This window comes from Coffea arabica, chromosome 8e (assembly GCF_036785885.1).
Source record: "Coffea arabica cultivar ET-39 chromosome 8e, Coffea Arabica ET-39 HiFi, whole genome shotgun sequence".
Lineage (NCBI taxonomy): Eukaryota > Viridiplantae > Streptophyta > Magnoliopsida > Gentianales > Rubiaceae > Coffea > Coffea arabica.
The window spans coordinates 37,784,750-37,802,394 of NC_092324.1; the positions used below are offsets into that span (position 1 = coordinate 37,784,750).

The 17,645-nt window shown below is 34.2% G+C and overlaps 1 protein-coding gene across 1 annotated transcript; it reads left to right on the forward strand.

The window, feature by feature from the left end:
• Window positions 1-8,512: 8,512 nt before the first annotated feature.
• On the forward strand, window positions 8,513-11,398 carry LOC113704415 (disease resistance protein RPM1-like). The gene has a single exon (XM_027226320.2). The coding sequence runs from the start codon at window positions 8,513-8,515 to the stop codon at window positions 11,396-11,398; it is 2,886 nt and encodes a 961-aa protein (XP_027082121.1).
• The last annotated feature ends 6,247 nt before the right edge of the window (window positions 11,399-17,645 follow it).

A 17,645-nucleotide genomic window follows, 5' to 3' on the forward strand; every position in this document is an offset into this window, starting at 1 on the left:
TCCCTAAGGTCAGCAGAAGTTAGTTTCATAAAGGAAGGTTACATATGTCAGCAGAAGGAGCAAAAGACTTTTGTAGTACGTGGTTTGTTCCAGTCCACACGCGTTTTCACTTTATTCCTTCCCCTTGTAAAGAACCCGCAGTAGAAAGATGCTCCTGAAGTAGATATTCTTAATCACTACGACTATTTAGTTCATATCTTAATCTTTTCAAAGTTTAGATTTTCTATTTTGACAGTAGAAAAGAGCATAATATGTATGTGTAGACTTTTAGACGTGCCTAATCATAACGCTTGCATTGAACACTATATTTGGACAGTTCTCTTGCAATTCTCTTGAAAAGTGGAACTCATATTCTTTTCTAATGTAGAGGATTATGTGGCACCAAGAAAGAATGCTGACAATAAGATTTAGCAACATGTGGGCAATCAAGAACGAGTGGTTGGCAATTTGTTTGATTAATGTAAGGGCTAGCAGATGCTAAGTTCCGCTGAGTTAAAAACCAGAATATGAAAAGGGGATCTCTAATTAACTTCTGCTGTGGCTTCCTTTTCTCAAGTTTGCACCCTCTCTGTTGTGGACAGCACTGCTTTCTCTCCTTTTGTTTTTATTTCTTATTAGTAATTTTTTTCCCCTTCCACATCCGTGAGAGAAGTTCATCATCTTCTGTGTCTTACCTTCTTATTTATTGTATGTATTGTGTATAATGCTTGATGTTGTTAATGTACTGTATACTATTACTCTTTATCTTTTTGTGTCTTGATATTTTCTATAATTGATTTGGCGGACGATCAATTTTAAATTTTGGTCAGAGATAATACATAAACCCAATTTATCCTCACTTCTGCTTGTACAAACCAACATTAATATGGTTTGTCTGGTAAATATAGAAATACACCGAGTTTATTATGCAACTCTTTTTCCGTGATAGGTATCCCCAATCTGTTCTTTCCTTCCCAAATTTTCCAGTGTTTCAATTCACATTGCATATGCGATCATTCATCATTGACTAGTATAATTACTTTGTGCTAATAAACCTACAATGTGCATAACTATTTCTTAAATATTTTTACATTGAAAATCTGCATTGCGTTCTCTCCAGGAATTATCAGAAAACACAAAATTTGGATTCAATTCAATTCTCTCTAAAGATTTTCACTTCTAAAGGTGACAAAATCTGGATAAATTAGGCAGGCAATCAAGAACGAATACTGAAGATAAGGTTTAGCAACATGTGGGCAATCAAGAACGATTGGTTTTGCAATTTGTTTGATTAACGTATGGCGCTAGCAAATTTTAAGTTCTATTGAGTTAAAAAATAATAAAAAAAGAATATGAAGAGAGGATCTCTAATTAACTTTCTTTTTTGAAATTCAAGAAACTAGTTTCTAATACATAAGAGTTGGACCCTCATATTCCTTCTCAAATTTCTCTCTATTGATTACAACATCATTTGACCACCCCTCTCCCCCCCCCCCCACCTCAAAAGTTTTATATCATTTTGTCAAAAAAGCATTAAAATAATCTATATACCTACAATTCATGTAAAAAAGAATAAATTACATATAATCCCCCTATAATTTTCTTCAATGCCGCATATCACCTCTAAAGTTTCATAATAGTTATATAACCTTTTATGTGATTTTATGTAATGTGGAAAATGGAAAGAATGCACCATTGATTAGGTGATTAAACTAAATGCGCTCCCAAAAACTTGTGTGATGGAATCATAAAATCCACTTAACCCTATGTGATTTAAATAAATCTGCATTTTACCTCATTGTAAATTTTACATTTATCCACACAATTTCCTTGCAGTTTATCCAAGGTGGTTAAACATTTATTCGTTTTATCATTTAAGTAAGGACATTATTAGTATTTGAAATAATGATGTTACAGAGGTTATTTTTCGTAAAGTTTACACTGAACCTATGGGAGTGAAATAGATATTTTGTAATGTTATACCTAAAAAATTGATGAATTTGAAACTGATAATTCATATGCTAACTAATTAACTAGTAAAAATTGAAAAATTTTAAACTAAAATTAGTTGAAGCACCCAATTCATCGATATAGAACTCATTTTTACACTCTATCCTGACTATGCCAAGCACAAAATCGTAACATTTACTTTTTCATATAATTTAACAAATTTTCTTTCTCTTGATTAATTAGTTACCGACATGGCATCATGTAAACTGGTCTTGTTATTGAAGAGTACTAGTTATTTTACTTCTTTTTAAAGATACTTAAAATTAATAAGCATGCAATCACACGTAATAGATTCTGGAAAATGCTGTAGTAACTATTGTTATGATAACTAAACAGTTTTTACCTGATATAACAGGTTATTATACTTTTAGCGACTATTTGATTACCTGCTAGACCTATCCACCTAAATAAGATAATGCCTAAAAATAAGGAAGTAAGTTTCTCAGCTAAAATAGTAAGTTAACCGCAATAAATTAGTAACTTTTGTATCTCAAAAGGTAAATTGGAATAAATATGAAATTTACTTTTTAAAGAGATAAATTACCATTTTATAACCCAAACATACTTTTGAGAGAGAAAGTTTAGTTCAAGTAATAGTAAGTTTTTATACATAAATAGTAATTCTTACTTATAACATAGTAAATTTGATTAATGACCAAAACTTACTAATTTATGGCACAAATGTACTATTTTGCTTAAAGAACTTATACCAAACCAATACTAGGAAGTTTATTTGAAATAACAATAAAATATTTTATTAATGATTAAAACTTAGTACCTTAGTTAGTAAGTACTCGTAATATATTTGTATAATACATGATTATATGTCTAATTTAAAAATTTTTTGTATTTATATATTTTAAAATACTATGAAAAATATGTTGACCTTTTACATAACCTTATAAAATAATAAAATTTTGTCGTATTATAATTTTGAATAATTTTTGAAAAGTTTAAAAGTTTGGATAATAATAACAACACATCTTCCTAGTTATATATGGAATATCACTTATCTATATAATTTCTATAATTTAAAACCTGTTAATATAATAAGATGATAAAGTTTTAATATATTTATTTTCTGGGACACAAGAAATAATAAGAATTAAACTTGTATTAATATAGACCTAAAAAAATGAGAGAAATAGTGTAACAATTAATACAACAATAAAAATAATAGAATTAGTATAACAAAATTAGTATAATTTGGAATTTTTTTTCTCTGGAGATTGTTCACGAATATAAGATCCAACCACTAAACAAAAATCACATGCATATATAATCTATTGTATAATTTAAATTAAATTTAGTTCATGTACAAAATGCTAAAATAATTAGCACACTACAATACCATATTATTTTAACAACAAAATTTTTTTTTGCCAAAAGTCTCTAATATCCATGATATATGTATGAGAGATATTTTACCATATTTTTATCTCTTTTTTTTCCCAAATTTGTATCTCATGTCTAATCATAGATGTTAATTTGAGGAAGAATATTTTTTATAATAAAATCATTTTGAATTTAATTAACAAGTTGAGATTTTTAAAAAAAAATAAAAGTGAAATATTTTGGAAACTTATTTTTTATTTTCCCAAAATTAAAAGATTGCTTTTTTTACTAATTGTTTCCATTAACATTTCATTTTCTAGACTAATTTTTGTCAATGTAAAATTAGTTTAGTTAACAATAATTGAAATTTTGTTGGTCTTTTACATGTAAATATATAACCTAAGTAATAAAATAAATAATAGCTACTTAAAAAAAGGAAATAGGTGCTCAATTGATTGCATTCAAACTATGAATTCTATTAGTGCATAATTGCTAAACTATATTTTTATTTATAAGAAATCAATATGCATCATATATTGACCAGGACTAAATTACTGATTACTTAACAAATCATATTTAAACACATGATGTGATATTTATTGCATTTGGTCACCTTTATACTCATACCATTTTCCTTTCTTTCTATTTATATTTTAAAGGTGCAAAATTCTATTGATTATATTAGTGAAAATGCATAAAATCTTTTACAAATTATTTCAATTTATTTTCAAAATATTAATACTTTTAGGAGAAGCAATGCATTGTAGGAATGGTTTACTAATTTTTTAGTAAACATAACTACTACATTAAAAAGTTAAAAAAAAACTTGATTTGTTATACTTTAATTAGGAGTGCTTTTGAAGAGAAGTATTAGGGGATTAATTTCTTTGATTCAAGAATTTTTAGAGATTGTAACTCTCTTATTATTTGATTTAATAAATTTGATATTTGTGCAAATTTTCATGTCTTTTATTTTCAACAATGAAATTTGTGGTTACAGTTGGATACAATATGGTAAAATATCCCTCATATGTATGTCATGGATATTTGAGACTTTCAGTAAAAAAAAATTTTGTTGTTAAAATAACTTTGTATCATAGTGCGCTAATTATTTTTGGACCGTTTTATACGTGAACTGAATTTAATTTAAATTATACAATAGATTATATGTGCAAGTGATTTTCATTTAATTGTTAGATCTTATTTTTATGAACAATCTCCCAAGGAAAAAGTCCAAATCATACTGATTTTCTTATATTAACTGTTATACTAAATTTGTCATTTTTATTGTTATACTATTTCTCATTTTGTTTGGGCTTTAACTCTTATTAATTCTTGTGTTCCAGATGTAAATTTATTAAAACTTTATCATCTTATTATATTCATAGGTGTTAAATTATAAAAATTGTGATATATATACAAGTGATATTCTATATATAACTAGGAAGATTTGTTGTTATTGTTATTCAAACTTTCAAACTTTTCAAAAATTGAAAATGATTAAAAACTTATAATATGACAAAATTTTATTACATATTTTACAAGGTTATCTGCAAAGTGAAACTACTTTTCATAGTATTTTAAAATATATAAATACAAAAAAAATTTAAATTATACCTATAATCATTTATTATATAGGTATATTACGAGTACTTGCTAACTAAGGTACTGAGTTTTAATCATTAATAAAACATCTTATGATTATTTCAAATAAACTTTCTAATACTAGATTGAGATAATTTTTTATTGTAAAATTGTACATGTATTCCAAAAATCAGTAAGTTTTGATCATTAATCAAATTTACCATGTTATTAGTAAGAATTACTATTTATGTATAAAAACTTACTGCTACTTGAACGAAACTTACTCTCTAAAAAGTAAGTTTGGGATATAAAGTAGTAATTTATTTATATAAAAAGTAAGTTTAATCTTTATTCCAATTTACCTTTTGAGGTATAAAAATTACTAATCTATTAAGGTTAACTTACTATTTTAGATGGGAAACTTACTTCCATATTTTTAGGTGTTATCCTATTTAGGTGGATATGTCCAACAACTAATCAAATGGTCGCTAAAAGTGCAACAACCTGTTATATCAGGTAAAAAACTGTTTCGTTACCATAACTATCGTTGCTAAAGCATTGTCCATAGATTCTACCAATATTTGAAAAAATTCGTGAATCATCCTAAATCTGCTTCAAAACGATAACATATATAGGGGACCAAATTTGTTCCTACCAATATTTTAGGGACTAAAATTGCACATGTGCTAAACATTGAGAATCAAATTTGCTTTTGTCAAAATTTTAATGACTAAAACTGCATAAAGGCAGAATATTAGAGACTAAATCTGTATTTTCCCTTTAATTCTACGTCAATGAAATCAATGTCCTAGCCACCACGTTTTAAGTTTAAGACATCATTGCTTTTGAACAATGGTGTGGTACACCGTACACTGGTAGCCACTACTTTATTTGATCGAAGAACCACAGTCGAAAGGTCCTGAAGAGTGAACGCCCCACCAACCGCATAGTCTCACTAATAATTTCCATGATTTCGTAGTGTAGTTTCGCCTTTCAAAATCACGTTGCCGTCTATCTTCCTTCCATTCAATTTCCATCATCTCTCTTGCATTAGTTTCTTCTTATTTTTGATTGACTATTATGGCTCTATTCCATTTTTTTTTTGTTTGCTGCAGTTTCTTCTTGAGTAGGTATTTTCCTAGTATTTCATCCTCAACTTTCTCACACGGCTTTGACAAATTTTCTGTAATAAGTTACCATATAAAAATGACGAACATTAATTGACAGGAGTGTATAATGTCAATAATGTCTTTCTATCTTCTTTCTTACGCTGTTTCTTGGAACCATAGGAAAATTTTGTGCCTCTGCTTCTTCTTTTGTTTCAAAGCTCCTTTTTCAGCGTACAGTATTCGAGCGCAACGGATCTTCTGTCCCACACCCTGTGCCATTCTCTGTCCCACTTTTTATTATATTGCTATTTCTCCTACGTAAATATCATGTTTTAGTTCTTTTTTGTTTCCTTAAGATCCAATAACTATTAATTGAGTAAAAAATAAATACAGTAGCTTCAAAAAAGTAATATATAATAAAAAATTAAAAAATACAGCAGAAAATTCATAAAAAATCTCATTTTTTATGCATTTTGATTTTTATGCATTTTGATTTTTTGAGTATGTTAAATTTTGTGTATAACTCAATTAATAGTTATTGGATCTTAAGGAAATAAAAAAGAACTAAAACATGATATTTACGTAGAAAAAATAGCAATATAATAAAAAGTGGGACAGAGAATGGTACAGGGTGTGGGACAGAAGATCCGTTGCGGTATTCGAGTAACTCATATAATGCACCTTGTCACATCTGAGTTCAAATTATGGCTCTACGATGGTTACTTTTACTAGTGAATTTCAATTTATTAACTCAAGTAGCAGCTTCAAACTAGGATTTGAAAAAAAACAATTGAACTACTACTACTTTTTTAGCCCATGACTCGTTAAATTCAGGAAAAACCAATCTAACTATATATATGTTTCAAATTTCTCTTTTTCATAACCATATCCCTATATAAAAATATTTTTTTTTTTTATAAGGATACATACTCGTTAACTATAGTCAATATTTATTTAGTCCTTGCAGATATGTAGCCAGATTTTCCCACAAATTAATTATTCTTGCACAGGTAAAACTGCAAAAGGACAGATTCATTTGTAAGCTCCGGCTTCCGCTAACCAAACTCCCATTTAGTTCCACATATATAATTACAATGAGGTAAACAGTAAGACCCCTTAATACCAAATGCTGAGATGATATCATGATCTTGGAATCATGATATCATTCAAGCTTTATTAGGCAAGACTATGTTCAAATTAGATTTGATCCTTCGACAAGCCAAGCCACCATGCATGCAGGCAGTCTTTTAGCAGGCCGGCCAGCCAGCCTGTTTTGCCCATTTGGGTTGAGTTCTTGGTCAATATTAGTGTTCGATTAAAAGGGATAAGATATAGTAAAAGACTAAAAGAGACAATCTATTTAGCCTTTTGACGCAATTTGAATTGGTGCAACTACGAACTATTACTACTAACTACTACGCCGACAGAGACCCCAAGTGTCTGTGGCTGCTGTGAACTAACTAAATGGGATGGTCAAAATACTCGTGCCACGACCAAAACAGTTTTCACGCGTCTGCAATGCCTCCGATGGACGCCTTCACTACGGCGGTGGCGCGGGGATCGCCACTGCAACTCAATGCTCTGAGGACGGCCCATAATCCGTTGCTTCTTGTCATGCATGGACTCTGGTTATTGCTGCCATCGTCCTTTTCCGATCGGATCTTAGAAAATGATGAGCTTCGTCGTCGAGCCTGCCTACATCATGAAATTTTAATTCAAAGATTTAAAGGTGAATATAATCTAGCCAAAAAAAAGGCAAACTTTAAAAGAAAAAATTGAACCGCTAGACGTAGATAATTATAGAATGAAACATGTGCCAACTTCAATATTGTTGGCAATTAAAGATCAAGTATAATAGTATACATAAGTTCCTGCAAAAAAAAAAGAAGGAAAATAGAAACACAAAATTATGATTTGACTTTATCGAGTGTGTCTAATTTTGTTTGACATTACAATTAACTGAAAGACTAATTAGATATGATAGGATGGTGGAAATCGGATTTGGGTTTACACGACATGATTGAGTGGTACAGCAATTCCAACGAATTTCATAATCCTGAAGCCGTATTTTGGTCAGACACCGTCGGGTATTGGTGGGGCTTGTTCCCAAGGCTTCTTTGACATTCCATCCGTTTTTTAGTTCCATATAGGAAGGAAGGTCATATATGTCGGCAGAAGGAGCAAAAGACTTTGTGGTAGTTTTATTTCTTCGTCAATAATAATGTCTTCTTAAGGCGGCTTCGTCTTCCACAATCACGTTGCCGTCCATCTTCTTGTCTTCAATTTCTGTCATGTTTCTTGCTTTAGCTTCTTCTAATTGGTTATTTCTTTCTTTTTCTTTTTGATAAACACTGCACCATATAGCATCGAAGTTTATCAGCTTATGAATCTATAGCCTACCCTTCTTTCTTCCTTTCAAGATACTACAACTGGACTGTCCTATAAACGAGAAGCCGGCCTTCCCCGCTTTCTTAAGTTAAATAGAAAGACTGGAAATGGCAGAAACGGTTGTGTCTTTTGTGCTGGATCAACTCTCAACTTTTCTGCGCGAGGAGGGACGACTGTTGGGAGGGCTTCGGCAAGAGGTTCAATTCATCAGGGATGAGTTGGGGCACATGACAGCTTTCCTGAGAGAGGCAGAAGCAAAAGAAGAAGATGCTCAACCCAGGCTCCAAGAATGGATCAAGCAAGTGCGAGAGGCTGCTTATGACACTGAAGACATTCTTGATGATTTTGTAGCTCGCTTTGCTCGGCATCTCCCAACAGGATTCTACGGCTCTGTTCGGAGAATTTTCAGCTCCATCAAGAATTTGAGAGCTCACCATCGAGTTGCTAGCGAAATACAAAGCATCAAGTCCAGAATCAAAAGTATTTCTGAAGGTCATCAAAGATACCAATCCGAATATGGTATCTCTGCCCAAGCGTCCAACTCACTTTCTGCTGTGAACAACACAACATGGCGCTATAGCAGAGATGACGCACTGCTTGTGGAAGAAGCTAAATTAGTTGGCATTGACCAGCCCAAGAAACATCTAATTTCTCAGCTCCTCCAAGGGGATGATTACCAACTAAAAGTTGTTTCAGTGGTTGGTATGGGGGGACTTGGCAAAACTACCCTAGTGAAAAAAGTCCACGAGGATCCTGAAGTCAGAAGGCATTTCCCAGTTCGTGCTTGGGTAACTGTCTCTCAAACATGCGACTTTCAGTACCTCCTGAAAGACTTGATTCGGCAGTTACACAAGGAAGGGAAGAAACCAGTCCCACAATCGATCGAATCTTCGAATACCACCGAGCTGAAAGAAATTATCAAAGATTTTCTTCAACAAGCTGGAAGGTATGCAATTGTTTTTGATGATGTATGGGACGTGGAATTTTGGAATACCATCAAATTTGCACTGCCCGAGAGTAGCCACGGCAACCGTGTCATGCTAACAACTCGAAGAGCTGATGTAGCCTCGGCCTCTTGCATTGAATGTCGGGGTCTTGTCTACAGAATGGAACCACTATCTATTGAGGATTCGTGGACCCTGTTTTGCAACAAAATCTTTAATGGAGGTACTTGCCCTGGCCATTTGATGGATGTTGCCAAAGGTATATTGGACAAATGTGAGGGCTTGCCCCTTGCAATCATTGCAATCAGTGGGCTTTTGGCTTCGAAAGATGTAAACAGAATAGAGGAATGGGAGATGGTTAGACGCAGTCTTGGGGTTGAATTAGAAGGCACTGGTAAGCTAGACAGGGTTAAAAAGATACTTGCTCTTAGTTATAATGATTTGCCTGGGCATTTAAAGACGTGTCTGTTGTACACAAGTATCTACCCAGAGGATTATGAAATAGGATGCCGGAGATTATTTAATTTGTGGATTGCTGAAAGGTTTGTAGAATGGAGAGAAGGAATGAGTATTGAAGATGTAGTTTGGGGTTATTTTAGTGAACTCGTCAATAGAAGCCTAATTCAAGTGACTTGTGTGGTTTATGAAGGAATACCCCATAAATGTCGAATCCATGACCTATTGAGAGAAGTTATTGTTCTCAAATCAAGGGAACAAAACATGGTCACAGTTACTACTGGACAACCAATAATGTGGCCGTCCGAGAAGGTACGCCGTCTAGTGGTCCGTAGCAGTAGCAGTAACAACACCCAGCACCACCAACAAACACAAAATTGTTGCTTTGACCACCTTCGGTCGTTCATCACAGTTGGATCCACTAATCCGCTGCTATACAAAACGTTGTTATCTGAAGTTTTAGGGAGCAGTAAGCTGTTAAAAGTTTTGGATTTGAAAGGTCAAGAGACACAGGAGGAAATACCAAATGAGATTTTCAATTTGTTTCATCTCAAGCATCTGGACCTAAATGGTACAGGAGTGGCGAGAGTCCCAAAAGCCATTGGGAAGCTTCAACATTTGGAGTATCTGAATTTGGGAAACACTGAAGTTGGGGAATTACCCATGGAAATACTGAAGCTGCAAAAACTTCGGTTTCTCAGAGTATATCAACGATTTGATCCTTCAGATGATGATTACGGATCTCACGGATTTAAAGCTCCATCAAATATGGGAGGGCTTCTTGCCCTAGAAACGTTAAGCTGCATAGATGCAAGTAGTGGATCCACAATAGTCAAGGAGATAGGAAAGCTGACCCAATTAAGAGAGACATATATTACAAATTTCAGAACAGAAGATGGAAAAGAGCTCTGCTCCTCCCTTGCTAACCTCACCAGTCTTCAGAGATTAGGCGTTGAATCAATTCGAAAAGGTGATGATCATGAGATAATCGATCTAAATCATCATCATCCTTCTCTTTCTTCTTCATCGTGTTCGTTTCTTCAATCTCTTCGTATGCTGATTTTGTGTGGCCGCTTAGAAAAGATGCCACAATGGGTAGCTCATCTTCACGGCTTGATAAGAATAGATTTGAATTGGAGCAGGTTAAGGGGTGAGGAGGATCCGCTTGAATCCCTCCAACATTTGCCCAATTTGCATACTATTAATTTCTGTGGATCTTACCAGGGAGAAGGGTTGTGCTTCAAGGCTGGATGGTTTCTAAAGCTGAAGGAGTTGCAGTTAAAGAGAATGGAAGGGTTGAGATGGATGAGAGTGGAGGAGGGTGCATTGCCTCGTCTACAAATACTATCTCTGCAACTACTTCCATTACTAGAGGAGTTACCATTGGGTATTCAGCATTTGATCCAGCTTCAACGGCTGTCTTTGTATGAGATGAGTTCTCAATTGAGAGAGAAGCTGTTAGAGAATCAGAAGGAAGAAAGTGAAGATTATACAAGAATCGAACACATTCCTGAAATTCTCATTGGTTACTATACAGATGATGGGGAATGGAGACGCCACAACCTGTGGGAGGAGAAGAAGAAGAAAACATAGCAGCAGCAGCAGCCGTGGCTCCCCTTTCTCTTCTTTTGTTTTTATTTTTTATTAGTAATTTTTTCCCCTTCGACATCAGCTTCTGTGTCTTACCTTCTTACTCTTTATCTTTTTCTGCCTTGATCTTTTCTTTAATTGATTTACCTTCTTACTCTTTATCAATTTTAAATTTTGGTCAAAGATAATACGTAAACCCAATTTATCCTCACTTCTGCTTGTAGAAATCTGCTCTTTCCTTCCCAATGTTTCAATTCGCATTGCATATGTGATCATTCATCATTGACTATTATAATTACTTTGTGCTAATAAATTTATTCTCACTATTTCTTAAAATATTTTTACACTCAAAATCTACATTTCGTTCTCTTTTAGGAATTATCACAAAACACAAAATTTGAATTCGATTCAATTCACTCTCAATTTTTTTTTTTTTTTTTTTTTGCCTAAACTAGACAAATCTGGGTGCACAATCAATAATCTTCTGGTAGTCTACAAGGACACGTCACTTTTTCTTTTTTTTTTTTTGCCAATATTTATTGGAAAATCAAAAGATATGGTTTATGCTGGCAATTAGGAACAACAGTGTAGATGATCTACGTATGTGTATGTTGGCAATCAAGAGCAACCACTGACCCATTTGCTTTACCAATGTAAGGGCTAGCTAATATTTAAGTTAAGTAAATTACATTTTATCCCCTATGATTTGGTACTTTACCACATAACTCTTATATGGTTAAAAAAAAACCTATATATGACTTTCTCATGATTTAGGTTAAAATTTCACTATTAGTTTTTTCAATAAAAATAATGGCCAATAGTACAAGGTCAAAATCAAACTAACAAACTATATTTTCACTTCTAAAGGTGACAAAACCTAGGTAAATTAGGCAGGCAATCGTGGACGAATGCTGAAGATAAGGTTTAGCAACATGTGGGCAATCAAGAACGATTGATTTTGCAATTTGTTTGATTAACGTATGGCGCTAGCAAATTTTAAGTTCTATCGAGTTCAAAATATATATATAAAAAAAAAGAATATGAAGAGAGGATCTCTAATTAACTTTCTTTTTGAAATTCAGGAAACTAGTTTCTAATACATAAGATTTGGACCCTCATATTCCTTCTCAAATTTCTCTCTATTGATTACAACATCATTTGAACCCCCCCCCCCCAACAAAAAAAGTTCTATATCATTTTGTCGAAAAAGCATTAAAATAATCTATATACCTATAATTCATGTAAAAAAAAAAGGAATAAATTACATATAATCCCCCTATAATTTTCTTCAATGCCACATAACACCTCTAAAGTTTCAGAATAGTTATATAACCTTCATGTAATTTTATGTAAAGTAGAAAATGGAAGGAATGCACCATTGGTTAGGTGTTTAAACTAAATGCGCTCCCAAAAACTTGTGTGGTGGAATCATAAAATCCAATTAACCCTCTATGATTTAAATAAATACGCATTTTACCTCATTGTATTTTTTACATTTATCCACATAATTTCCTTGCAGTTTTATCCAAGGTAGTTAAACATTTATTCGCTTTATCATTTAAATAAGGACATTATTAGTATTTGAAATAATGATGTTATAGAGGTTATTTTTCGTAAAGTTTACACTGAACCTAAGGGAGTGAAATAGATATTTTGTAATGTTATAGCGGTTATATGACAATGACTGGAACCATAGAAGGTTGCGTTTAATTTACTCTAAAAGAAGGATACTTAAAACTAAGGGTGGAAACAAGGGCCAGTGCCTCTGAGGGTAGAAATAGGGAGGAGGATGGGACAGGGCGTGGGGAGAAAATATTCCCCTGCCTTAAAACGGGGCGGGGGGCAGGGCACCATACACCCACCCCATACCCCATATATGAATATATATATATTTAGATTTATAGATGCATATATAATACATATGTATATATATACACACAATATAATAATTTAGTTATAATCCAATTCTTTATATTTAATAATATAATTAATAACATAATTGTGTAGTTTTGGTCCCTAAAATTTTTGCAAGAGCAAATCTGGTCCCTAATATATCCATTTTAAAAATAGATTTAGGACATTTGAAGAATTTTTTTCAATTACTAACATAATTTAGTCACATCTAATTATGTGTTCATTAAATTACATTTCAAAACAACGAAGCAAAATAGTAGCTAACTTTAAACAACAAAAGTAAGAACTTGACAGGTTGTCGAAACCTGTGCAATAATAAAAATAAACCTATTTGCCAATTAAAATAACCAAAACCCGATTCCAAGTACTGGTGCAGGGACTCTAGGTGTGCAATGGATTACTCGATTCACTCTGTTCCCGAAAAGTTTGCTTGATCCGATATACCGGAATGGGATGGCTTTTTCACAAATAAATATTAATTTGTAAACAGGGCAAGTAGGGTCGTATCCTCAGGGACTGGAGGTATTTGTCTCTTTTGAAATCCAAAAATAACATACGGGGTTATTTTGTATAAACGATGACAAATGACAATTCACTAACTAAAATGATTAACTAACTAGAAGATAAATGATAATTCACTAAACTAAGAGTAACAATAATTAAAGGTCTAAAACAATTAAAACAAGAAAACAATTAAAAATAGAATAGGCAACTAAAATCAAATGGCAATTCACTAAAGGCAAGGTAATAATAATTAAAGGCCTAACCAAGAAATAACTTCAGCAATGGTTCACCTAATTGATCATCGATGCACAAGCAATTCCAATTATTTATTAATAAATAGGTACTGCCAAACAAGCGATGACAGTCAACCCCTCTTTACTGTGTCGGTGATTAAGGTACGCCCGTTAATCACTGCTCTAATTGAGAAATAATCCTAGGTATGCCCATAAGATTTAATTCCCCAATTGCCTTACGTATTAGAGGAGGTCTATTCTAATCAAATAACGCACTACCAGGGTTATTTCAGATTAGCCCGCGTATCCCCCTGACACAAACCCAATCGTGCTAGTTGTCATTAATTCAAGGCAATTAAACAATTACGGATTTAAATGCTCTAATTGACAATAGATTACCAAATTAACTAATTATCCGGATCCAAGACAATCAATTAATTAAATAACCATAAGCATAGTAATCAAGGAATATGCGAATACCAATAAATAAAAGAAAAAAGATTAAATTAAATCGATCTCACAATTTTTAGGCTACCCAAAGCATCCATTGTTTCTTGACTAGAGTGAGGAAATTAGTTCATATTTGATGAACAAAATCCACAGGAAATTGAAGCAAGAGTCGCGGCCATTGTCACAGAAATTGGAAAAATGCAATTCGTCTGCGCAATGGAGGATAATGAAGCTACAGAGAAGAATTCAATGCTCCTAATCGTCCCTGACATGCGAGGGAAGCAACCCCACTAAAAGACGAAAAGCTAAAGTCTAAATCAAGATACTACAGAGCATGATTCAAATCCTCAATTGTTCTTGACATCCGTAAGAAGAAAAACTACTCAAAGACCACAAGAAAAGTCAAAGTCTCAAAGCTAAAAGCTGCTCGCCATCACACGCGAGAATTGGAGCCAATCAATTGAAAACAAGAAGAATCCAAAGTAGTGCTAATCCCCCTGCAATTCTAATTCCTATTCTTCTCTATTGCCGTCTTTCCCGTGCGGCAGCCCACCAGAAGATGAGGAAGCCCTTCGTCCGTTCTTGCCTTTGCAGAAATTACCAAAATGGGAATAAGTTTTTCTCTTCCAAAACTGCCCCTGGGATGAGCTCTATTATTTGGATTCCTTTTCTGTCAAATTGGCACTTGTTATCATATTTTCGTTCTACTCCCTGAAATATATGCAAAATACTAAAAGTGAGTAAAATCCAGCAATTAATCCACATCGGGTCAGGTAATAGGGGAAATTAATAATAAAATAAATAATAAAATTGCAACCTATCAATTCCCTCCACACCTAAACCATGCTTGTTCTCAAGTATAAGAACAGTAAACAAACACCAATATTTGACAATGACTATTGCTCTATCTACCAAATTGCCGAGATACCAAGAAAAACCATATATCAAGCATTAGTGATCAAAATCCGAGAAACATCACCCCGATTAGCTTCTAAACCACAAACCTCTTCAATTCCAAATTAACTAATCTAAGAAAAAGGAATGGAGCACAACATTTTTCAGCAAATGGTCCAGATATTAACCAAAATCTCCACGTTAAATCCATAAATCGGCAAGCTGACCCCTATCACACACTAACACAACCTACGCTCTCTTTTTTTTGTTATTATTATTTATTTTCTCCTTTTTTCCTTTTTTTTCTTTTTTTTTTTTATTTTTTAAATAGCACAAAAGACTTAGTCTCTAGCCATTGGGGTCTTTTGACGCGAACTCCGACATTTTCCAGATGAAGAAGTCCGGTTACTCAACTCCTATCGCTATACGACCACGTACTCATAGAAATTACTACTTTTTGACGCGAGAATCGACACTTTTAGGTGAAGATCCCCGGTTACTCAGTAGTAACTAATAGCGGAGTACAGTCAAACTTATTCACAGCCAAATAACACAATAGCGCAAAATAACACCGCTAAAAATAAAAATTGGAGCAACTAGCCTCATTATTGCCAAACATGGAGAACTAGAGTCAATATTGGACCAATTCACATTAAAATGCCAACAGTCATTTCCTATATCTAGAAAAGTTAACAAAGAAATCAAAAGAGTCAAGCAATCACCGATATTTACCAACGAGACGTTCTGGACTCAACCACATTAACTAGATACACTTTTATTATTAAAACATGGCAATAGTAGAATTACAGTCAATAACCCAACATCAAACCTTGGTATTCACATGAGAGTTAAGCACCAAAAAGAAAGAAAAAAATGAACGAAAGATAGACAAATAACAAACTAGAAATAAAGAAAAAACACCTAAAAATTAAAAACTACTAAAAACTAGACCACAACTGATCCCCCCCACACCTAAGCGATACATTGCCCGCAATGTATCAAATAAACATCAAAAGTAGGAGAAAGGACAACAAAACTTCTCTGAAGTCGGGTCAGAGTGGTGGGCGATAACTAAATTGCGGCGTAACACCCACATGCTGCATGAATGCTGCCAAATTCTGCGCCATGCTATGCACATTGCTATTGATGTTAATCATCCGAGCCTCCAAATTCTGAACTTGAGTCCGAAGTTGATTCCATTCAGCAGCTCCTGGGGGTGGTGAGGGCGGGACGGAGGTAGACGGTCCAGCAGTGTCGTCAGACGACCCAGGAAATGAAGAGGGCCCCACTGGTGTCGAATGGTGCGTACCCGGAGCCCGAACCGGTCCTGGAGGGGTAAACTGGAAGAAACCATTGGGCAGGCACTCGACGACTCCCATCTTCTCTAAGCACTCCACGTCCAAGAGCTCCATCTCGAATGTCAAATATAGGTCGTGGTCCTCCAGATTAAGAACTCCCAATTGTGTCGCCAAGTGGGTGATGTAGGACCCAAAGATCAGGGGTTTGTTCTTTTTGGTCAAAACAGTCTTGAACTGTGCTGCCAACCAACACCCCAAGTTGACCTTGATATTATTTTTCATACTCTAGATGAAGAAGAACTCGGGTCGAGAGAGAATACCGAAACTGTCCTTGCGACCTGAATAGCTGTAGGCTAAGAATCGCTGAATGTATCGGGCACTAGGGTCCTTAAGAAAGGAGCTCCTAGATCTAGAAAGGTCGTAGCTGTGGACATGTCCCCCCACACATCGTGGTAGCGGGAGAGAAATGGCTCTACGTAATCACAGGCACTCTCAGCATACTCCCTAGTCTCAGCATACTCTCGAGTAATGAATCCAAACGCCAGATTAAACTGGGTAATGGAGAAATTGAACTCCCGACCCATTAGACGGAAATGAATGACATTGGGTGTCTCAACGGTGTACCTCATAGGCAACTCAAACTCAAAGGTGAAGTAAAACTCCCGAATCAGCTCGACAAAGGCGGGGCAGAAGATATCAAGATACGAGCGCCACCCGATGGCTGTAAACATCTGCTCAACCTCCTCTCATATACCTAGGGCACTCATAGCAAGTTTACCACAAGATTTACAGGATATGATACGCCTCTCACAGACCTTAGCGTATCTCTGCTGATCGGCGGGTCTAGTGAAGGTCAAATGCCCCCCAAAGTGAGCAGGGGTATTTAACTGAGCACTTCTACCGCTACCCAAGCGGGTTCGAACACTAGAAGAGGAGGGTAGGTTGGTAGGTGTATTC